Source organism: Microcaecilia unicolor, chromosome 3 (genome assembly GCF_901765095.1).
Source record: "Microcaecilia unicolor chromosome 3, aMicUni1.1, whole genome shotgun sequence".
Taxonomy (NCBI): Eukaryota; Metazoa; Chordata; class Amphibia; order Gymnophiona; family Siphonopidae; genus Microcaecilia; species Microcaecilia unicolor.
In genome coordinates, this window is record NC_044033.1 from 405,195,066 (window position 1) to 405,220,698 (window position 25,633).

The following is a 25,633-nucleotide window of genomic DNA, read 5'->3' on the forward strand; positions in this document are numbered from 1 at the left end:
CTAACCCCCTCCCACCCTCAAAAAAATTCTTTAAAAATACTTTTTTGCCAGCCTCAAATGCCATACTCATGCCCATCGCAGCAGTATGCAGGTACCTGGAGCAGTTGTAGAGGGTTCAGTGTACTTCAGGCAGGCGGACCCAGGCCCATCCCCCCCTACCTGTTACACTTGTAGTGGTAAATGTGAGCCGTCCAAAACCCACCACAAACCCACTGTACCCACATCTAGGTGCCCCCCTTCATCCTTAAGGACTACTGTAGTGGTGTACAGTTGTGGGGAGTGGGTTTGGGGGGCTCAGCACACAAGGTAAGGGAGCTATGCACCTGGGACCTTTTTCTGAAGTCCACTGCAGTGCCCCCTAGGGTGCCCGGTTGGTGTCCTGGCACCCTAGGGGGCACTATGAATGCTGGCTCCTCCCATGACCAAATGGCTGGTTGTTTTTGAGATGGGCGTCCTCGGTTTCCATTATCCCCGAAAACCGGGGATGACCATCTCAAAAATGACCTAAGGATGACCATCTCTAAGGTCGACCTAAATATCATGATTTGGGCGTCCCCGGCCGTATTATCGAAATGAAAGATGGATGCCCATCTTGTTTCGATAATACGGGTTGCCCCGCCCCTTTACGGGGCCATCCTGCGAGGACACCCTCATGAAAACTTGGGCGGGTTCGATTATGCCCCTCCACATCATTAACCCCTTACTCTTTGGATATTATGATTTATAACAGCTGCTGTAATTTATTTTTTGTTTGATTGCTCAGATTGATGGTTTAAGATATATCTGTGCATATTGATTATTCTCTCTGTATATTTATCTTTCTTTTTTTGTAATCTGCTCTGAACTGGCTGGTTGAGCAAAATATAAAAGATCTGAAATAAATTAACAGTACAATAACACATCTTAACGATAGTCCAGTTGATAACACTCCACCCCCTTAGTATGGGAAAAGGGGTGGGATTTGATATACTGCCTTTCTGTAGTTACAAAGTGGTTTTTATATTATATACAGCAACTTATTTTGTACCTGGGGCAATGGAAGATTAAGGGCTTCATTTACTAAACCACATTAGTTATTCCCGCACAGCAAATGAGAGGAAGCCCATTCGTTTACTATGGGCTTCCTCTCATTTCCTGCACCGGGAATCGCTAGTGTGGTTTAGTAAAATAGGCCCTAAGTGACTTGCCCAGAGTCACAATAGCTGCAGCAGGAAATGAACCTCATTCTCAGACCACTGCAATAACCATTAGGCAACTTTTCCACTCCTTAATCTGTGCAAAATGTATTTAATGCACATCAATTTACAAATTAACACACAATTTGTGCTGATCAAAAAGTTCTAATCCATGTTTAAAAAGTGCATTAAAATGAATGTATGTATTGAACCAAAAAAGTCTGAAAATATTGTAAAAGTCCAAAAATATCCTAAATAAACCAAAAATCTCTAGCTTGGCCACATCCTTAATAGCAACCAATAGTAAGCTGATAAAGACATCAGGGTACAGTCGTACAAATGCTAGTTAATATATCAACCTTATTCATTTAGAACAGTTTATTAGCAAGTGATGATATCCTGCTGCACAATGCTATTCTTCAATTTTAAGGACAAGTTGGAAAGACAAGACAAATTAAAGTGGATTAGAAAAATAATTCACACATTTCATATAAATAATAAAAAATTTATTGGGAAAGGAAGTATGGGATCTTGCAGTGTATCATTAACCAAAATCTGCATCTACACAGGGTTAATAGTTCCAAGTGAACACAGTACTTTAGAATAGGGGTTCTCAAATCCAGTCCTTGAGGTCCACAATCCAGCCTTGCTTTCAGGATTTCCACAATGAATATGTATGAGATCTATTTGCAGTGCAAATAGATCTCATACATATTCATTGTGGAAATCCTGAAAACCAGGCTGGGTTGTGGACCTCGAGGACTGAATTTGAGGACCCCTGCTTTAGAATGTGCCTACTGATTCTGAAAGTGGGAGGCCTCAGAAAGGGCAATATGTGCTATTATTTGTCCATTTCCTCCTGACTAGTCCACTGTACATGTGAATGAGAGAGCTCTAGACAAGCACGCAGATACTCAATTATATGATGCAAAGTGGGAACAACCTAAAAAGGTACATATGGCTTTTCCGAGATATCCAGGAGCCCGAGCCCCTTGCTTTTAACACGAAAAGTCAACAAATAACCTCCGGCCAGAACTTTTTCTGAGTCCTATTGATTTGTTTTTGGCTCCTGCCTTTTCACAAATACTCCAAAATAAGTTACATTCAAGTACAGTTAGTATTTTCCTATCCCCATAATGTAAGGGGCCCTTTCACTAAAGTGTGTCAAGTTTTTGCACTTCTTGCACCTTAACAGCAGAAGTTAATGTGTAATACGTACAAAGGCCGCATGGTAATTGTTCAGGAAGTGCCCAGCATGCCCTCTGCAGATACCATGTGGAAATGTTTCTTAGCAGACATTAAATCTGGTTGCAATTAGCCCAGATGCCCTTAGTGCCGCTTATTTATTTATTTATTTGTTACATTTATACCTCACATTTTCCCACCTATTTGCAGGCTCAATGTGGCTTCCAAAGTACCATAAAGGCGTTTGCCATTTCGGTTGTTAACAAATACAAGATTGTTGAGCAGGTGGTAAGTGAACCTGCCCTCATAGGGTGATTTGGCTGTAAACTCATTCTACACCTGGACTAGTTGCTACACACACTGTAACTTAGATCAGTTCCTTATCTCTTGCTTAACTATACAACGAACTTGCCTTGAGTTTAGCTAACCATCAAATTATCCCAACTGACTCTGTACCACGCATCTTGTTCCCATCATATATCTGCTCTTGGTCCTTAGCATCATATCTATGTTAGTTGAATGTTCCAATGCATGCTTATTAGGTGTATCATTAGTGTTATGCTAACATTGTATTATATCTCTGGTATTTGAATTCCAATGTTGTTAATATGTCTATTTTTGATACTGTTTCACGGTAGTTCTATTATTAGGTTTCAGTTTACTGTTTTCAGGTTTACTTCATTTATTGTATTTATGTTTATTCTTGGCTATTTTACAATTGTTATGCTGTTAACCAAATTTGTAAGTTTTATGTTAAACTGTACCTACTGTACACCACCTTGGGTGAATCTCTTCATAAAGGCGGTTAATAAATCTCAATAAATAAAATAAAAATAAGTGACAGCAGCACCCAGTAAGTACCATACACTAACTGCAGCATGCAGTCCATGTCCATTCTCTTCACTTGACAGTAACATTTCTAAAAGATTGAGAAGTGGGGCACTGCCAGGAATGGGAAACGTTCTTTATCTAAATCATTGGGTGAAGGGGGGGCTTAGGTCTAGTGGCAACAGTATGATTTTAAAAGAAATTGGAGGATGAGGAGACAAGTTTTCTTATATTGCAGCCCGACCCTTTAATAGATAACAGATCTGAGTTACTGCAGCAAGACAAAAATAAATGTACTTTGGGATTTACTAACTTGCAGTCCTGAGGAGCTGTAGGTTAGTGAATTCCATGATTAAAATAGCTCACAAAAGTACTAATACGCCACAGAATAGTAATAGGTCCTTTATGTTTATTGGCTGAATATATATGGTATCATTTTACAAAAAGCATCTCCAATTTTGGGCCTGATTCTCTTCAGCATCTCTTCCTTTCTAGGTCTATGGGCAAAGACTTTGCTGAATCAGGCCACAATATCCACAGCAAACCTCCTAGGCATTATTGTATTTCTTTATAACATGAACCTGCCTATTCTGTATCCTACGGATTCAAATCCTCCAGCAAGCTCCTAGACTTTATCTTGGAAACACTCCTTTTAAACATCAACTATTACTATTAAAGTTATTGCTGTTGTATGATGCAACAGTACTGTGTAATGACCAACAGAGGGCCTTGCTGATATTGCTGATACTAAAGTCTAGAACTATCACTTTCAAACACTGTTATTTGCATAGGTGTGGGTGGTAATCGGTAATAAGAAGGCTATTGCATGGCTTCAAGCCTGCCTTCCAAATCAACAGCTATTTAACTCGATCAGTATGACATGTTGGGTTGTGAACTTGTACCCAATTTTGAGGCACTCTGAGACTGAACTATACAGTTCCTTTAAATGCTGTAATTGTAACGCATTTACATGCAGTAAGGGCTCAAACTAGGGAAAGATACCTAATGGTAATACAACTTCATCTAAGGTATTTGTCAGTGCAACGCCACCTGAAGTGAATCGCATGTGTACTGCACCTTCAACATCAGGCTCTCTCACCTTTATCGCCATTCTACCCAACAGAATGTGGTTTTGTTTATAACGGGATAAAAAAGGTTACATCTTCCTGTTAGAACCATACACATTTGAAAATCACTAGGAAATGGCTGATGAACGGTGCTGAAATTGCCAGATTCAAGTACTCACTGGAAACCTTGGAAGAGCTTATGCACACCTATTTACAAATTTTTATTGCTGTTCCCTTCACTGTTCTCACAGGTAAGGCATAATCACCCTAAGACCTTCGTTAAAGACAAATATTTTGAGTAGCTGATGTTACTCTGGTGGCATTGCCCATCTGTACTGAGAAATATGTCCTAAGGCAGCAAGGAAAGCAGTCTGTGAGTGACAGAATACTTTAGACATATGGAGGCCTTGGTGGTGTCAGTTAGAATTTGGACAGCCTCTTTGCCACATCGGCGTATGCCAGCTCAGTTTCTTTATCTGCCGCACAGGTGTTGGTAAATTCATCCCGGGCATAGGCATTCTTCAGGTATCGCCACACTCCTGTCATCTCTTTTGGAATTTCATAATTACGGTATGTCTTTGCCACGATCTGAAAGAAGACAGAAAGTACTTTATAGATTTCATTTTCATATATTTCTGTTACACTTTTCCCACTGGTTGCACAAAGAACTGGTGATTTTACAGGGAAAGGTATATATGTACTTTCCTTTTATAAAGCTGCCACTTTCCTACTTATAGGACACTACACAATTTTTGCGTGGTCAAGGATGTGACTCTAAATGAGCAGACTTTGTTTGTCTCTATTGACATAGTATCTTCTCTACACCCAAATTCCTCAAGACGAACTATTACAAGTAATGAGACAGTCTTTGAACACACATATGTCCCCACTGAGAATTTCAACTGATTTGATGGAATTAGCAACCTTAGTAATTGAAAAGAACTGCTTTTGATTTGATGGACAATATATTCAACAAGGAGCTGCAATGGGGGCATCTTTGGCTCCTTCAGAAGCCATATTATTTGTTTCAGCATTTGAAGAGAAATGTATTTACACCTTCGAATGGTCCTCTAAAATTAGAATATGGTGTCGTTTTTTTGGACAATATTTTTTTCTTGTGGGAAGATTCTGCAGATTTTTTTCTTGTGGGAAGATTCTGCAGATAGAGGTTGTCTGAATTTTTACATTGATTGAATTCTTTGACTCCAGCATTGCAATTTACGATGACATATAACTCAGCTGCATTAGAATTTTTGGATGTAACGATTTACAGACATGGGAACACTATGCAAACAACACTATTTTGCAAAACCATGGCATGTAGTACTTTATTACACCACACTAGTTTCCATCCGCAAAGCTTGAAGACTGGATTGCCTATTAGTCAGTTTTTGCATATTAAACAGATATGTTCTATGACATCAGATTTTGAATTTCATGCATGTCAATTATCAGAACGCTTGAGACATAGAGGTTACCCACACAAGGTAGTGAAGAAAACATACTTGAGGGCTAAATTTGCTAATCGAGATCTCTTGTTACAATACCAACAACATCAGAAGATAGATTAGTAGCTGTTCTCCCCTATACTTTGGGAAGCATGAACATGACTGCCTTGATCCACAAATATTGGCCTGTGCTTTCGGTACATGAAGTTTTTCAAGAACATCCTACAGTTGCTTATCATAGAGGAAAAACTATTGCAGAGATTCTTTCATACAAATTATGAGATCGATACTGAATCAGTCACTAGACATATGACTTGCTCTCATTGTCAATGGTGTGGGACCTTTATAATTGGAGCAATGTGGACTGTTCCTGGAAGTGGCAAAAAAATTTATGCACGAGTTAACATGAATTGCAATAGTGTCAATGTGATCTATGCACTAATTTGCTCTTGTGACAAAGTTTATATAAGGCGTTCCACAAGACCTGTCAAACACTGCTTAAATGAACACAAATCACGAATCAAAGGCAAGCTGTTAACAGCTCCCATTGTTCAACATTGGGTGGACTCTAATCATACCATATCAGAACTGCATTGGCGGATTCTAGATCAAATTGTTTTGGGGAAGGAGGGAGGGGATCTTGTTAAATTACTCAATTACAAGGAGAAGCATTGGATATATATGCTAAACACTGGATCACCAAGGGGCCTGAATAATGAGATAGATTGGCCATCCCTGATGTAGCAATTGGATAGGTGGTTGGAGTAGGTCAAACGGGCTTTGTTTCCCAATAAATATAAGCCATGTCATGTCTCTGTGGATTTGAAAATGTATATGCGATAAGAGATGTGACTGGGTAAGCTTTTACTACATTATATATGCAGACAGGCATTGTCTAATTGCTAGTATGTGTTTTTGAAATTAACTGTATGTTTTATGCTTTTTAATGGACCAAATCCTGATGCAGCCTTTGCGAAACATGCCGCAAGTCGGCGAGTGGTCTAAGCAGCATTTGCCCTTAAGTTAAGTGAACTTTTAAATCACAAATTACTTTAGAATCAAATTACTGAAGAATTCAATCATTGAAGGATTCATGAAGCTTATAGCAGGTTCTGCACATAAAAATATTTAAAATATGGGATTAAAAAGATTTCAATGGGCCAATGAAACAGGCAACCTATGAGCAAGTTGGTTCTGGTGATACGGAAACGCTGCTGAGATCCAATTAATCAAAAAATTGTAGTATCAACAAAGATCTAACTATGTATTACTGTCTGCTATGCATACTTTTTAGTCCCTTGAATATTTAAGGCATTGAGCGATTGATTTATATTATTGAATCTTACTCCTGCTATTTTTAAGGATATTGGGTCATATTAATTTGACTTTTTCTACGTGTAGCAGCCATATCTATTTATGTAGGTAATTAAAAAGTTATCCTCCATTTTGATACCTGAGACAGTGAAAGAGGAAGTGATTTTCCCTAGGTCTCAACCATAGCTACTCCTCTACATGGGAGGAAGTCAGGTGGCCATTCTGAGAAGGCAGTGCTCAAGGAACAGAGGAATTTTGGCCTGATGCAGCAGTGTTCTGTGAAACAGGGTATCCCAGTTGGGAGGTAGTTATTAATTTGCTACAAAGATGTTCCTGTGTGAAGCCAGAATGGCAGTAATGGATGAGGTAGATATAATAGGCATCTCAGAGACATGGTGAAAGGAGGGAGTGAAAGGGAGGTAAAATTCCTAGACTTAATAAATGACTGCATCTTGGAGCAACTGGTTTAATAACCGACAATAGGGGCAGCCATTTTAGATCTAGTCCTTAGTAGAATGCAAGGCACAGTGCAAGAGGTAATAGTTTTGGATCCGTTGGGAAACAGTGATCATAATATGATCAAGTTTGAGTAAATATCTGGAGTGAAGCCTCAAAGGAAATCTACTGTAGCAACATTTACTTTTCAAATCTACAACTACGATAAAATGAGGAAAATGGTTATCAAGAAGCTAAAAGGATCGGCTGCACAGGTTAGGACTTTAAATCAGACGTGGATGTTGTTTACAAATACCATCTTGGAAGCCCAGCACATTATATAATCCAAGTCCCATAATTCTCATTGCAGCCTATTTACAAATTATGAGGGTAATAAAGGCAATTTTATAACTTGCTGCTTAATGGTAGAACCAATTAGTGCACCAAAGTTATTAAAAACTAGCATTTACACAGGCAATAGGCACCAAAAAGAGTAAATTACTCACAAAAGTGCTATGCGCTATTCTACAAACTTTGCGTGTAAATTGATAAGTAGGCAACAGGGAGGGGGGGGGGGCATATACATGGCTGGAGAATGGGCAGTCCATGGCATGGTGCCAACTTACCAGCACAACTTACATAATAATATAGTGGGTTGCATGGTGCACTAAGGCGCGCTTACTTACACCTGTGGCTATACCAGGGGCGTAGCTATGTGGAGCCATGGGGGTATGGGCCCCCACAGATTACACCCTGGTCCCCTCTACATTTGACCCCCCCCCCCTCACAGTCACCGCCCGCCCCGCCGCCGCATCAGGTACCTTGTTTGCTGACGGGGGTCCCCAAACCCCGACAGCCGAAGAGTTTTCTTCAGTGCCAGTCGACTCCAGCGCCTTCATTGTGGGACCAACTGTTTCTGACGCCTTACGTCCTGCACCGTGTGTGTAGCCCCGTGCAGGACGTAAGGCATCAGAAACAGATGATCCCACAACGAAGGCACCGGAGTCGACCTGCGCTGAAGAAGACTCTTCGGCTGGTGGGGATTGGAGACCCCTGCCAGCAAACAAGGTACCTGATGCGGCGGCGGGGCGGGAGGCGGGTGGCAGCGGGGGGGGGGGGGGGTTCCGGTTGCGGCGGCAGTCCAAAGTGGCGGGGGAGTTGCAGCGAGGGGGGGAGGCGGCTAAACAGTGCCCCCCCACCTCAGGCTTTGCCCCCCTCCCGCCGAGGTCTGGTTACACCCCTGGGCTATACACCTATATTCCATAACGGTTTAGGTGTGCTAGAAGGCTGTTATAGAATATGCACTAAGCAAGGCTTTTTGTGGCACCTAACGTATGGTGTCAATTTCTAGAATTGCCACCATAGGTATCTGTGTGTCTTTATAACATTTCCCCACAAGAGATGCAGAAATCATGGCTACAATGAAGATGTTCTCACTATCTATCACAACCTGGGAAGGAGGCAGAGTCCCAAATAATCCAAATCAAATATATCACTCACACCTATGTGGGAATGACATTCCAATAAAGCTTATAATAAAGAGAGGGAAAAGCCTCAGTTAACCCAGACCTATTTGTAGGCCTGTAATGGCTTTGCTTTTATCATTTATCTTAATGTTCGTCTTAATGTCCACATTCCAATAGCGGATACAGTGATTATTAAGAGGTTCTGAAAGAAGCCGTGAAACTGTTTAGGGAAGCTTGGAAACCATCAAGCTGTTTAGAGAAGCCTTCAAGTTAAGTACTTTTTTTATCAAATCTGAATACAGTAAAAGCAATTTTGAAATGTGGACATTAAGATGAACATTAAGAGAGGTTTTTTCTGTCATTGATAAAACCAAAGCCATTACAGGCCTAAAAATAGGTCTGGGCTTATTGAAGCTTTTTCCTTTCTTTATTATAAACTTTATTGGAATGTCATTCCCACATATGTATGATTAGGTGTGAGTGATATATTTCATTTGGATAAAATGAAGATGCGCCAAGTGAAAAATGGAACAAAAAAGTGAGGAGAACGAATGAGGATACCAAAAATTATATTTATTCATATAAAAAAATGACCCGACACGGCCGTGAAAAAAGCACAGTAGACATTCACGGATGGGTTGGCTGTTTAATAAGGGGTCCTTTACTAAACGTTAAGATGTCAACCCATCCTTGGAAGCCCACTATGCATATTACACTTGGCTTGGTTTCTTGTGCTTTGGACTCCATCTCTCCTGCTTGACTTAAAATGAAGATGTGGACACAAATGACTGCTGTCAAGCAGGCCTAAATGTTTACACATAGCCTACACGCGACTCTGCATGTGCTCTGCCCTCAATCCTCCCTATGGGGTCCTTTTACTAAGCTGCGGTAAAAAGGGCCCTGTACTAGCAGCGGGGACCATTTTTTCCACACCCTGAGGCCCTTTTTACTGCAGCGGGTAAAAAGGCTGCAAAAATATATGAATTTAATTAATGGGAGTACTCAAATTAAAATTATTTCTGGTAAATATAATAGTATTAAATCCAAAACCAGAAATTTTGAAACTTCATCAAATAAAATAATTATGAATATGATGTGCGATGATAGATACTAGTGGCTAGAAATGTGTTGAGTATGTTTTGAACTGTCACATATAAAATTCTGAGCACATCATATTTACAATTATTTTATTTGATGAATTTTCAAAATTTCTGGTTTTGGATTTAATACTGCAAAAATATATGGCCATGCGGTAAGATTGCTCTTACCGTGTGGCCATGTGGGAGGGGAGCACTTACTGCCAACACACTGAGGTGGCAGTATGGCTCCCGTGCTAACCCATTGGTAACTGCTGTATTAAGAATTTGGGCCCTATTTTCCCTAGCGCAGGAAATGGCGTGTGCTGGGGCTGGAACTACTGTGGCATTAGCTCCAAATTGGCACACGGTTCTGCCACTTAGTAAAAGGGCCCTATGCGACTCATGTAAAAATACACACATTCTTGTCACCACACACACTTTTATGAACGGTCATTTTATAAGCAGCATGTTAAGCATGTCTACTGTCATATACAAGAAAAAAATCCTTTATAAAATTTTCCCCATGCATAAGTACATAAGTATTGCCATACTGGGAAAAGTCCATCAAGCCCAGCATCCTATTTCCAACAGTGGCCAATCCAGATCACAAATACCTGGAAAGATCCCAAAAAATTACACTTAACTGAAATTAATACTTTACATTATTTGATGTTTTGTCTCACCTAAAGCTCGAAGCAAATTACAATAAAACCATGTACAATACAGCTCACTAATTACTCATTTCAATTACTTAATCATGATGTTTCACTACAAAGTGGATTTAAATTAACATTAAAGTTATGTTAAAACGCTTCTTTAAAAGGTTTTTTTAAACCATTGATCTGTGAGCACTGCGTATCTGTTTGGTTATTACTTGCTTACATATACCAGGCTAGTCCCCTGTTACTGGAGGAGGAGTCAGGCTCTTAAGCTTGGAAAAGAGATGGATGGAGGGGGGGATTTGATTGAGGTCAGCAAAATCCTAAGTGGTGTAGAACAAGTAGAAGTGAATCGATATTTTACTCATTCCAAAAGTACAAAGACCAGGGGTCACTCAAGGAAGTTATATTAAATACTTTTAAAACAATTAGGAGGAAATATTTTTTCACTCAACAAATAGTTAAGCTCTGGAACTCTTTGCCAGAGGATGTAGTAACAGCAGTTAGCGTATCTGGGTTTAAAAAAGGTTTGGATGTCACATGTGGTATACATCATATGTCCTTGAAGTAAGTTATATATAGGACATACTATTTGCAAGTTGAAATATAGAATAGCTCAGCATTTGAGCAATATTCGCTTAGATAAAAGGGAAGCACCAGTGTTCCACCATAATTTGAGATTCGCAGCGCTTATGCATGTGCAATTACCCACAGGAGAGAATGTGACATGGGTTTTACATAATAAGGAACAACGATTGATTTTCCAGTGGAAGACAGTGCAACCATTTGGCTTAAACCACGAGGTTGAATGGCTCCCCCTATGATATGGCTCCCGCCAACATGAGGTTTGAATCCAGTATTACCCAATTGGACTATTCCATTTAGAGTGACATCATAAGTGGAGTAGCTGTGCCCAATCTAACTAAAACACTAGGCAATCACACAGAACTGGACAATGTAGCAGTGCACAGAGCACTCTAGCATACCAGGGACCTTATACGATGCAAAGGCAAAGGCTGCAGTCTCTAAGTGATTAATAAAGCCCTTCAACACCAGAGACACAGCTGCAGCAATCTCTAAGTAACTACGGAGGCTGTTCAGGCACAAACCACAGAGCAGGCAGAAAGCACAGTGAAACACAGAGAGGCTTCCCACACCCAGGTGTAGTGTAGTGAAGCAATTAGAGTCATGCTGCTGGATGCAGCCAGTACAGAGAACCAGAGCTAGCTCAGAAAGGACAGACAAAAGAAACAGGAGCCAGCTAGGAAGCTGACCCCCAAGAACAAGGTAAGTCTGAGTGTGGTCACGGCCACAGACGTGACAGTACCTCCCCCTCAAGACCCCCCCCCCCTCCGGTCTCCACGGGGGGTTCAGGTGTCCAGGGGTAACTGTGGTGAAACCTTCTGATGGGTTTCAAAACCCAGACATGGATCACTGGACTGGAAGCAACAAAGAAGTCCAGCACTGGCAGACAGGAGCGGAACTTGTAAACAGGAGGCTCCTTCGAATCACCGCTGGGCAGACTCAGAAACTTGGATGCAGCAAGAGGAACAAAGTTCAAAAGGAACCCTTCTCTGAGGGAACCCAGGCTGAACTCAGAAAGCAAACCGGGACTGGGACCAGGACTAGAGTCAAGAAGCAAACCGGGACTGGGACCCAGGCGGGCGTCAGGAGCTTGACTGGAAATGGAACTCGGAACGGACTCCGCATCTTGGCGGGAAGTGGAACTTGGAACGGACTCAGCCTCTTGGCTGGAACTGGAGCTCTGAACAGGAGCTGAACCGAGACTGGGACTCGGACTGGAATCAGAAGCTTGACTGACAGCGCCCCTCAAACTGGACTCAGGAGCTTGGCTGGGAGCGCGAACTGGACTTTAACTGAGGCTCGGTCTGAAGCACCACTCGAACTGGCCTTAGGAGCTTGATAGGAGGTGCCCTCTGGACTGGAAGCGGAGGCTCCACCTGAACCACCCTTCGGACTGGCACCAGAGGCTTGGTTAGAAGCCACCCTCGAACTGGACTTGTTGGCTTGACTGGACTGGTCACTTGGACAAGAACCGGAGACTCGACCCGGAGTGCCACTCGAACAGGACTTGGAGGCCCAGGCAGAAGTATCCCTCGGACTGGACTCAGAGGTTTCAAAGGGCTTGCCACTTGAAGGTGGACAGGAGGCTCGGCCCGGAGCAGCACTCGAGCAGGAATCAGAGGCTCAATCGAAAGCTTCCCTCGGACTGAACTCGGAGGCTTAAGTGGAAGCGTTACTTGAACTGGAAGCGGGGACTCAGTATGAAGCACTCCCTGGACTGGACTCAGGCGCCTAGGTGGCGGCACCACTTGGACTGGAATCAGAGGCTTGGTCCGACATCTCACTCGGCCTGACCTCAGAGACCTGGTCAGGACCGTCCCTCAGAATGAACTCAGAGGCTTAACTGGCGGCTTCACTCAAACAGGATTCGAAGACTCCACTTGAAACTCTCCTCGGACTGGACTCAGCGCCGGTGGACTGGAATCCCAAATAGGAACTAACCCGCTATGGTATCGCAGGCTGCTCTGCTGAGGAGACCTGAGTGGAGGAATTCCTCGGCATCTTCTTTCGGCCTCAGCTTCAGGAGTATCCCGCAGAGCTGGCTCCTCCAGAAGTCTGAGGCGGTACTCACAGAGCGAGATAGCAGGATTCATGTCAGAAACTGGGCTATGGCGGACCAGATGCCACCAGAGACGCTTTCTTTCAGCTGCTGCTTCAGGAGTATCCTTCAGGGCTGGATCAGACAAAAGTTTATCTCGGTACTCTCGAAGCATCATAAAAGGACCCAAAAAAGAAACTGGGCTGACATAAGGATCAGAGTCAAAATCAGAAACTGCACCCGGATTGTCCATAGGGAATGAAGCTATGGGCAGGAAGCCCACCTGGACGGCTGATCTTGCTGGACTCATGGCCTTTGCATTCTGTCGTGTTCTCGAGGACCTTGGCATTCTGTCAGGCTTCTTCCCCAAGAACCCTGGGTACGTGAGTCCTTGGACCACGGCCGAGGAGCGGCAGTGGCAGGCAAGATCACCTTCGGAGCAGAGAAGAGACAAGGCTGGACTGGAACCCCGGACTGGAGTCCTGCACTGGAACACTCGGGACTGGAACGCACCAGACCGGAACACACTGGAGTAGGCTTCACCTACGCTTAGCTGCCTTTCCCCGAGGGTTGAGCCCTCAGGTTCGAGCAGCCGGTAGGGCTTACAGGAAAACCAGAACTGGAACCAGCAACAGGAACAACCGGAGTCAGGATCCAGCAGTGCTCCCAGGTACCTAGGCTAACGTGAGACAGGCAGGCAGGGAATGTCCGGGTTCTGGCAATAGTCCGAGACAGGTGGCTGGCAGAGAAGATCTGAGTACAGGCAATAGGCAGAGACAGGTGGCTGGCAGAGAATAACTGAGTATAGGCAATAGGCAGAGACAGGCGTGGTCAGGTTCAAAGCAGGAGTCTCTGGGCAGGCGGCTAGCAGAGCAGTAGATAGGTACAGGCAAGGGTCAGAACCAATAGCAAGACTAGGGCTGGAGCTCCAGTAACAAGGAGAACTGGCAAAGGACAAGACTAGGGCTGAAGCTCCAGAAACCAAGGAAACCCCACCGGGGAAAACCAGAGGCTAGACTCAGGAGACCTAGAAGCTGTACACAAGCTAACAAGCAGAGCAGTGCCCAAGCTAACTAGGCAAACACTAGGAACTCACACAGAGCAAACACAGAAGAACTAGTAAAGCTGTACACAGGCTACCAAGCAAGGCTGTGCCCAAGCTAACTAGTCAAACACTAGGCAATCACACAGAACTGGACAATGTAGCAGTGCACAGAACACTCTAGCATACCAGGGACCTTATACGATGCAAAGGCAAAGGCTGCAGTCTCTAAGTGATTAATAAAGCCCTTCAACACCAGAGACACAGCTGCAGCAATCTCTAAGTAACTACGAAGGCTGTTCAGGCACAAACCACAGAGCAGGCAGAAAGCACAGTGAAACACAGAGAGGCTTCCCACACCCAGGTGTAGTGTAGTGAAGCAATTAGAGTCATGCTGCTGGATGCAGCCAGCACAGAGAGCCAGAGCTAGCTCAGAAAGGACAGACAAAAGAAACAGGAGCCAGCTAGGAAGCTGACCCCCAGGAACAAGGTAAGTCTGAGTGTGGTCACAGCCACAGACGTGACAGTTACCTATTTAAGATATAGCGTTTTTCAGCAGTTAGGATCGGGCGGGACCCACGAGTGCTTACACAGTTGAGTGATCGAGCATGGATTTTGAAGATCAGTTTCTAAAGCAATTATAAGTAAAACTATATTAAAAAACATTATTTTGAGATTTATCTTTAAGAGTGCGATCAGTCAATAGAAGGGTGAAGATCAGTTTCTAAAACAATTACAAATATTTATCTCCCTGATGAATCAATTCTCATGAAACACAGTTAGTGTTGGAGATAAGGGAGCAGCTTGCAGAGTTTTTTAAGGTTTCATCGCATGGGATGCACAACAGAAGTGTTCCTACCACCATATCTTTAATATTGGATGTTATCAGCACATATGAAAGAAGTGGACATCTATTTTGCATTACCAGATAAGGTTGCTTTTCTTTGTCATCAAGATTTGTAAATTTTAAAAAAGTTTGAATTAACATGAATCCACCAACAAATAGACTTTGTATGTGCAATGATGGGATGATAGGTGGCTTCTAGTTGAAGTCACTAAGGTCTGAGCACATAACACATATTTATTGATATAGTTATGAAGTTAATTTATAGTATTATTTACCCGATCCGATATATGGTATTTTTAGCTGTTCACAATAAAAAGGATTGGTATATATTTAGTAGTTTTCTCCCCTATTTTTATAAATTTTTAAAGGTAAGAGGATGAAAAGGTACCCAATTTTAGACCCTTTTTTTTTTTTTAGAGACACGTATGTATGCATGTGTCTTTATAAAATACTAAAGGTCACTCAATAGAAATCATAGTTACATTCAAGCTATGGACGTTCAGAAGCTCGGGAATTGATATACAATCTATGCAACTGAATGTATTTTATTATGAAGACACATACTTTGGAGGTAACTCTATAATGATCCATGTTATCTAGCATTTGGTTTAAGACAGGATTGGGCAGCGGCCATCATAGACTTTTTACCTTGACAACATGAAGCTTGGGCAGCAGATTGCAGTCGGCAAGAGTCAGCTCATCTCCATCCAGGAACTTGCGTTTAGAAACTTTTTCTTCCTCCCTGCTGTTCTCATCAATCTCCTCAGACAGTGGAGTGTTCAGATAATCATCCAGCTTTTTAAAAGCCTTTGTCAGTCCTTTCTCCAAGTCTTCAGCAATAAAAGAGAACAAATGGCTGATTAGAAACAATCTCCCTCTTCTTCATGGTTACAACACATACGCTAATCTTAACATTCTTCTCAAGGATTGAAGCTCTGTGCTGTCAAGCAGGAGGTTGAGATTTAATGCCCGACTCAAACTCCTCTTCTCTTCACTGGCTCAAAATTATATCAAACCCCTCACAGCCCCTGTGACAGCTACTGACAGGTCAAAATGATTATTATTTAATGCTCAGGGAGTAGGCTCAGTTTATGTTATTTTGAAATATTTGGTTGATGTGAGAGTTATATTTATCTATGTTTTGCTAACTGTTTTGTTTTATAGAACTGGACACCAGTGATATGGGTTTTGTACTTTTGGAATGAGTAAAAAAATCGATTCAGTTCTACTTGTTCTACACCACTCAGGATTTTGCTGACCTCAATCAAATTCCTCCCCCCCATCCATCTATATACTGTATGCCTAGGTTATTGTAATGCCCTACAGAAGCTTCAAAGTTGATGCAAGATACAGCTGTCAAACATCTGTCAGGGGCGTGTAAGTATGACCATGCTAGCCCTTCAAGTAGACAGCATTAGTTTCCCATTCTGTACAGATGTAAGTTCAAGATCCTGCAGCTGGCTTTTTATACTGGGCCTTTTATACTGGGTCTCTGGAAAAATTCAGCTAAGCATCTTTTCCCAATATTCAAGCCTGATCATTATGTTCATTTGGACTTGGTTTGCTATTCCCTCCCCCCCCCCCCCCCCCCCCCCCCCACGTTTCCATCCAAACTTCAGCTAGATCAACGGTTGGGCACCCCAGCCAGTCAGATTTTAGGATCTCTACAATGAATGAAGGTAGTGGAGGTACCACATGCAAATATCTCTCATGAATATTCATTGTGGAAATCCTGAAAACCTGACTGGCTGAGGTGCCTCCAGGACCAGGTTTGGGAACCACTGAGCTAGATGGATACTCTTCTTTTTTCCTACTTAGCATCTTGCCTATGGATTGATCACCCCTTTGTTCTTAGAACAGGACTTTTTTTTATTTAAAATTACATTCAGCATAAGGTTATCCTACATACAATCATCTTCAAATGCAGTGTATATTATTCAATATAAAAAAATGTGAAAAAGGATGCTATGTTGGAGAGATAGGCCAAATGCTTAAGACTAGGCTCAATTTACAACATTACCACATTAAACACTACAGTGCTAACCAGGATGACACCTCTTTAAAAACAACATTTTGCCAGACCAGAGCACTGCATCAATGACTTTATGGTGAGAATACTAAAAGGAAATTTCAAAACCATTCTGGAATGTAAACTTTTAAGTTAAAATGATTAAATAATTTGACACTCACCACACAGGACTTAACAAAGATCTGGGTTTCCTATCACATTAGAAACATAAAATTATACTGTTTTGTCACCATCTGATCGCCCATCCATCTCTCCCTGTTTCTCCCCTATCTTTCTTTCCTCATGAGACTGTCATTGAAACGCCATTTTTTAGCACACCTTAGTAAAAGGACCACTTAGTTTTTAAAAGTATATCCGGGCTAAATTCAGATACTGTAAGTCAGTTATTGCTCATTCCAAGTAAGAGATTATATTCAAGAAATAAGCAAAATGATTGATATTAGATTTCCTGTCTGAAAGGAGTTAGTCATAAATCTATGAGAGAAAAATCAATTGACTTTCAAAGTATAAGGTTATGGAACAGCCTACATGTCAAACTGATTCATACTTATTATTTAGAAACTCTTTACAAACTTTTTTGTTTTTTTATCAAAATTTATAATTTTTTATAATGTCATTCTCTGACTGTTTTGTTTCACATTGCATGTAAGCGCCTTCTGAATGCAGCAGTTTATTATAATCCGCTTTGCAATTTACGTTAAAGGTGGAAGTAAATAAATACAATACAATACAATATACAATAAATGTGAGTATGCTGAAGCAAAATTTATAAAACAAGGTCCAAAAGAAAACTCCCAGGATGGAAAAAGAGGTCAATCTTTATTGAAGCATCAAAATAAATCAGGACCCACATCTTGGCACCAAGTTGTAGAATTTCCCCTGATAAGCAAAAAGGGCACACAGTTTCTCAATGCTTATTTATTTATTTCACCATTCTTAGAGGGCCAGTAAAGGCAGCTATCAGGTCAATTTTCGAAAGAGAAGGGCGCCCATCTTCCGACACAAATCAGATGGGCGTCCTTCTCGCAAGGTCACCCAAATCGGCATAATCGAAAGCCAATTTTGGGCGCGGGGACAACCAAAGTTCCCGGGGGTGTCGGCAGTGTAGCAAAGGCGGCACTGGCGCGTGCTTAGGAGATGGGCGTCCTCGGCCGATAATGGAAAGAAGAAGGGCGTCCCTGACGAGCACTTGGCCGACTTTACTTGGTCCATTTTTTTCCATGACCAAGCCTCACAAAGGTGCCGAACTGACCAGATGACCACCAGAGGAAATCGGGGTGACCTCACCTTACTCCTCCAGTGGTCACTAACCCCCTCCCACCCTAACAAAAAATTTAAAATATTTTTCCAGCCTCTATGCCAGCCTCAAATATCACACCCAGCTCCATGACAGCAGTATGCAGGTCCCAGGAGCAGTTTTAGGGGGTACTGCAGTGCACTTCAGGCAGGCGGACCCAGGACCATCCCCCCTCTACCTGTTACACTTGTGGTGGTAAATGTGAGCCCTCCAAAACCCACCAGAATCCCACTGTACCCACATCTAGGTGCCCCCTTCATCCCTAAGGGCTATGGTAGTGGTGTACAATTGTGGGGAGTGGGTTTTGGGGGGGTGTTTGGGGGGTTCAGCACCCAAGGTAAGGGAGCTATGCACCTGGGAGCTTCTTCTGAAGTCCACTGCAGTGCCCCCTAGGGTGCCCGGTTGGTGTCCTCGCATGTGAGGGAGACCAGTGCACTCCGAATGCTGGTTCCTCCCATGACCAAATGGCTTGGATTTGGTCGTTTTTGAGATGGGCGTCCTCGGTTTCCATTATCGCCGAAAACCGGGGACGACCATCTCAAAAACGACCTAAGGACGACCATCTCTAAGGTCGATCTAAATTTCATGATTTGGGCGTCCCCGACTGTATTATCGAAACGAAAGATGGACGCCCATCTTGTTTTGATAATACGGGTTGCCCTGCCCCTTTACGGGGCCATCCTGCAAGGACACCCTCATGAAAACTTGGGCGCCCCGTTTGATTATGCCCCTCCACGTGGTTTACAACATCAGACTAAAGTGGTAGAAGTGCAAGGCAGAAGGAAAGGAGCAAGATAAGGGCAGATTAAGAAAAGGGAGTGCTGAAGGTTTTAGAGAAAAGATAAGTTTTAAGGGGGGGATTTGAATTTGAGAAGGGAGTACTCTGATCTGAGTTGTGCAAGGAGGGCTCTCCAGAGGAAGAGTCCAAAGTAACTGAAAAAGGTCTCACGAGAAATATCCAGACTGAAATGAGAGGAGGGCAAGGAGCTTTAAGGAAGAACATCGAAGAGTATGTGTTGGAACATATTCGGAGAGAGAATGGCCTTTAAAGAAAAATAGGATTTTGAAATGCATGTGGGCTGAAACAGGAAGCCAATGTTCGGTGCGGAGAAGGGGAGTAAAATAACCGAACTGTTGTGCACGACACAGGAGATTGCATACATGCATTGCTTTGCACGTGTGCAAACAGTACACATGTGCATGTGCAATCAGGAAAGAGGGTGCACACTTTCAGAAGACTGCACACTTTTTACTTTTCGAAAGAGCGTGCACTCTTAACAATATAGCTCCTGCAATGAAAAAAAATAGGAAAAAACCCACACAAAATTAAAATTCACAGAAATGTCACAAATATTTTTGGGCTAAAAGTCCCTGATTTTCAATGACAAAACACATGTGCACTTTTCCTTTGATAATTAGGTATAAGATTTGTGGGTATAAATCCCCATGGAATATGCAATCTGTTTGAAAACTGACTCAGGAGAAGGAAATTTTCAAAAGTCATTTATCTGGGTATCAGGGCCATCTGAAAACTGCCCGCTTTTAACCCAACTGAAAGTATATGTGAGGCTCCCTTCAAGAGGAAGTATTCCCAAGATAATGTTTAGGGTAGGGGAGGAAGATTATGTGCCAAGATTGCATTTTCAAATCTGTGTATTACTTTCCATAAATAAAAAGTACCTGCAACTAATGCAAGAGCAAATGTCCATGAGGCCTTTGTGTCCCTGGTGTATTTATTTATGAATAAATAAATGGGCATCTCTAGCATTTAGCGCATGCTTTATTTGAAGCGGGTGCTAAAAAAGCTAGCGCGTCTTTGTAAAAGGACCCATACATAAGTACATAAGTATTGCCATACTGGGACAGACCAAAGGTCCATCAAGCCCAGCATCCTGTTTCCAACAGTGGCCAATCCAAGTCAGAAATACCTGGCAAGATCCCAAAAAAGTGCAAAACATTTTATACCGCTTATCCCAGAAATAGTGGATTTTCCACAAGTCCATTTAATAATGGTCTATGGGCTTTTCCTTTAGGAAGTCGTCCAAACCTTTTTAAAACTGTTAAGCTAACCGCCTTTACCACATTCTCTGGAAACGAATTCCAGAGTTTAATTACACGTTGAGTGAAGAAAACGTTTCTCCAATTCGTTTTAAATGTACTACATTGTAGCTTCATCGCATGCTCCCTAGTCCTAGTATTTTTGGAAAGCGTAAACAGACACTTCACATCTTCCCATTCAACTCCACTCATTATTTTATAGACCTCTATCCTATCTCCCCTCAACCGCCTTTTCTCCGAGCTGAAGAGCCCTAGCCGCTTTATCTTTTCCTCAGCTTTTAGTTCAATTTGATGGATATTTTTAGTGCTTTTTCAGATTCTGCTCTTTTTGTAAGATTATATTTTATATATAATGTAATTTTGTTTTACCGGTGTTGTGTTGTTTACCATTTTATTTTTAGTATGTTGATCTTGTAATATGCCAAGAATACCTGTTGGATTGTACAGAATTTAAACGTAACAAATGCAATGAAATGAAATTTTCAGTAAAAATAACTGCATGCTTTCACTTTGAAAACCGGGATAAGATCAAAAGCTGTCAGCAAGCAGAGAGGCCACAGTCTGAGGGGATTTTCATTTCAAATGTAGAGCCTTTTATCTGCTTTAAATATGCCACAAACATGGAAAGCATGCATATTCCCTTGGTGCAGGACAACTTCAACAAAGAATGATTATGGAGCACTTGTCTTACTGCGATAATTCATCTGTGGAGGCCCAGTAGGTGTGATAATGGCATCACAGTGCCCAGAGAATTGTGCAGCCCCACCAGCACTGAAAAGACAAGGCTGCTCTTTGAAGAAGGGGTGAGAGGCTTTGGTAAGGTCCCTTGTAGCAGCAAAAAGAAGGGAAACAAATTTGGTTGTTCTGAGGAGGATGAGAGCATTCCTACCTTTCAGAGGCAATGCCGTGAAGTGGAGCAGCGAGGCTTTGTAATAGTCGAAGATGGTGATCCTGGTACTTTGGCTACAGCAGGGTCCACAACAGAGGTGAATGAATTTGCCCCATGATGGAAGTCTGGTGTAAAGTTATGTGTTATTTTTCATTATTGGACAACCATTTAACAATGTAGAAAGTGCGAGGAAGTATCAATCTGGCATGACTTCTGCCTACTTGCCAGCTATTATGCACTTCAACAACAGCAACAATGAGTCTAGAGGCTGAGAACTCAATGGCTGTAAAGTCTGTATGCTCATAGCCTAGATTCTACTGATGGTGCTCTGGTGACCCCTAGTGTTCTAATGAAAAGCCAACAGTGTACATAGACTGTAAAACCCATTGACATTGTATATAACAAATCTGTACATTTACTCTCACCCCAACTTTGTATAGGAAGATAATTATACTGGAGTCCATTTTCAAAAGAGTTAATCTGCTAAACTTCTGTTGTTGAAAATATCCACCTTCTCAGTGGCTAAATTTAGGTGAAAGCTCAATAAATCTAAATGCTTACAAAATGGGCAGTTTGATCAAGGGTGGAAGTTAGGAACTCAAATTTAGGTGCCTTCATTGATGCATCACCTAAGATCTGTTTTCCTCATCAGCAACATGGACCCAGACAGAAGAAGAGGGAAGTTAATTTGGATTTAGTTAATGCCTTTTTTAGTAGTAGCTCAAGAAGAGTTACATGGAAGTAGAGCAGGCCTTTTGCTGTTTCCAGAAAGCCTATAATCTAAGTTTGTACTTGAGCAAGTCACTTAACCCTCCATTCCCTCAAGTTTATAAGTGGCAGTGGAATTTGAATCCTGACTAACCCCTAGCCATTAGGCTATACATCAATACATCTGTTCCCTATGCGCCCCCAGGGTTTCTTTGCTCTCTCAATTACCTCTGATTGCAAATCCCTTCCAACTGCTATGTTAGAAGCTACTAGGAACTATGCATTTACAGAATGTTCTTCCTTCACATGTGCAGCTTGAATCATCATATCCAAATTTCATATTGCATTGAAAACATATCTTTTTCAGAAAGTAATTGGAAATGTGGCAGTGGGCATTGATGATGGGTTTTGAATTCACTGTTCCAATTGGATATGACTGATTGGATTGGATGACTGAATTCTGACTTTTGAAGTTTGATTTGTTTGTCTTGTTTTCTCTCTGACATTGTCTGCTGTATGAGTGATTCTTTACTTTTACCAATAGCATTCCTTTCTTTTATATAATTGCTATTGTAAACCACTTTGTGATTTTTTTTCAGGAAGGGCGGGGCGGTATATGAAATTTTAAATAAACCATAAACTATATTCCCTCACACCCCCTGATATCTGAATAAAGAGGCTCGACCTTGATCCCTCACATTCTGCTTGCCATGTCAGTGAATAAAAGTCACACAATCGTCCTCCCTCAGCCCAGCAGCTCCCATCATATGAAGGACACTCCTCTGAACTACTATCCCTCCTTCCTCAACCCAGCAGCACTGAGTCTCATAAAAGACCCACTCCTGAACCTTGAGCTCTACTCCTAATTTCTACTCATCTGTCAATGGTTCCAGAATCTCCCACCATAACCCCCAAAGATAGGGTTATCATATTTGGGGAGACAAAAAAAAGGACACAAAAAATAAAAATAGTTGCTACATTTGTTAAAGAAATATTTAATCATAGCAAATATGTAAATAGGTTTTTGGTAATGAACACTCATCAAACAGTGGCTGACTTACAGTACAGCGTTAAAGTATAATTTATTCTTCAAAAACTTCCAGATTTGAGTTTGACTGAGTCTGAGCCCAAGCATATTTATCAGAAGAGCAGATATCCCTTAATTGCATGACATATGCTTAAAGTTGTGCTGCACGCACAAAATTCCTTTGATAGATTCAACCAGCAGGGATACAGAGAGATTAGATCGGCAATGCCTTTCTCTCTCTTTAGCACCCCCATGTGTCCAGACCAAGAAGATTACATTGAGAACAGGAGACAGTATGACATCAAAAAGCTGAAGCTGTCTCCCCCCACCCATCACCCCCCACACAGCCGCACTTTTTACACCCCCAAAACAGAGCAATCAAACCTGTCAGCTGCTGTATCCATGTTGTCGTTCTTTATTATTATTATTATTTTTATTATTTGTTACATTTGTATCTCACATTTTCCCACCTTTTGCAGGCTCAATGTGGCTTACATATAACCATTAACTGCGTTAGCCGATTACAGTCTGAACAAATACATGGTATGAATGAATACAAAGTGATAGTGTAGTAGAATGAGGTACATGTATGATAGTTACATGTATGGTAGGTACAGTTGGGGGGAAGTTAGCAAGGGAAAGGGGAAAGAAGAGTCAGATAATGTCCGTTAATAAGTTATTGAAGGTTAGTCATTAACGAGTTACGGATGTTCAAGAAAAAGGTATTACCTATAATATGTTGAACCTTATTTCTATGTAAACTGGTTAAAAATTTAAAAAGTTAAACATTTTGCCATAAAAAAAGGTAGAGACTTATTTACTAACCTGTGTTAGCTGTTTTTAACGCAGTAATTATCATACAATGTTACCATAGCAGTGGTGTAGCCACAGGTGGGCCTGGGTGGGCCAGGGTCCACCCACTTAGGGCTCAGGCCCACCCAACGGTAGCACATGTTTAGCAGTAGCTGGTGGGGATCCAAAACTCCGCCAGCTGAAGACTTCCCCCCGATGGTTCCGAAAACGCTACTCTCCATGATACCGGCACCTGCGCATGCTCAGTTTTCAGCATATGCCTGCTGCAGACTGCCAAGGTAGAAAGAAGCGTTTTCCCACCAGCTGGGATATTTTTGTGGTGGTGGGGGGAGGGGGAGAACACTTGTTGCCCACCCACTTCTTGTCTAGGCCCACCCAAAATCTGTTGTCTGGCTACGCCCCTGTACCATAGTATCTTAGTGTATGTTAATTCCCACATTTAAAGAGCAAAAGTGGAAGGGGGCATGGACTGCGTCTTACAGTTAATGTAGACATTAATAATATGTGTTAACTAGTAATGCTGCAGATAGATGGAGCAGTTAGCTGCACCTCTTAAGGTGGGTTAACTGTATCATGTGATCTGCAGTGCAGTTAGAATGTAGCAATGAAATTTTCCCTGCGTTAACTGCATGACAACATTCTAGAAACGCTCGCTCCCAAGAGTTAACACAGAAATTTTGCAATTACTGCATGTTTATTGTGGCACCACACGGTAACAGAAAAAAAAAACTTAGGCCCCTGTTTACAAAGCTGTGCCAGCGGCTGGTGGTACGGTACTGCTGACACAGCCCATTCACTTTGAATGGGCTGTGTCGGCAATGCCATGTGGCAGCTGCTAGCGCGGTTTTGTAAACAGGGGCCTAAGTTTTTTTTCTGTTACCGTGTGGTGCCACAATAAACATGCAGTAATTGCAAAATTTCTGTGTTAACTCTTGGGAGTGGGCGTTTCTAGAATGTTGTCATGCAGTTAACGCAGGGAAAATTTCATTGCTACATTCTAACTGCACTGCAGATCACATGATACAGTTAACCCACCTTAAGAGGTGCAGCTAACTGCTCCATCTATCTGCAGCATTACTAGTTAACACATATTATTAATGTCTACATTGTTGGTAGCATTTTTATTTGATCTCACATATTTTCAAATATCCCGGCTTGTTGTAGCATATGGATGTACACAGAAGAAGTTATAGGTTTCTTTTTTTTTTTAATTCATATATTTCAATACTACTACTACTACTTAACATTTCTAGAGCGCTACTAGGGTTACACAGCACTGTACAAAATAAACAAAAAAGGACGGTCCCTGCTCAAATGAGCTTACAATCTAAAGAACGAAATGTCAAGTTGGGCAGTCTAGATTTCCTGGGTAGAGGTGTAGAGGTTAGGTGCCGAAGGCGACATTGAAGAGGTGGGCTTTAAGCAAAGATTTGAAGATGGGCAGGGAGGGGGCCTGACGTATGGGCTCGGGGAGTTTGTTCCACGCGTGGGGTGAGGCGAGGCAGAAAGGGCGGAGCCTGGAGTTGGCAGTGGTGGAGAAGGGTACTGAAAGGAGGGATTTGTCTTGAGAGCGGAGGTTACGGGTAGGAACGTAAGGGGAGATGAGGGTTGAGAGGTAAGGAGGGGCTGCAGATCGAGTACATT

General features: G+C 42.1%; 1 protein-coding gene across 1 annotated transcript in view; it reads right to left on the reverse strand.

Annotated features, from left to right (window-relative positions):
- Window positions 1-3,398: 3,398 nt before the first annotated feature.
- CLIC5 (chloride intracellular channel 5) overlaps window positions 3,399-25,633 on the reverse strand; it is a 256,920-nt gene continuing 234,685 nt past the window's right edge. Inside the window, 2 exon segments of the mRNA XM_030198768.1 lie at window positions 3,399-4,843; window positions 15,817-15,998. Of these exon segments, the coding sequence (XP_030054628.1) occupies window positions 4,676-4,843; window positions 15,817-15,998 (350 nt within the window). The 3' untranslated portion in view covers window positions 3,399-4,675.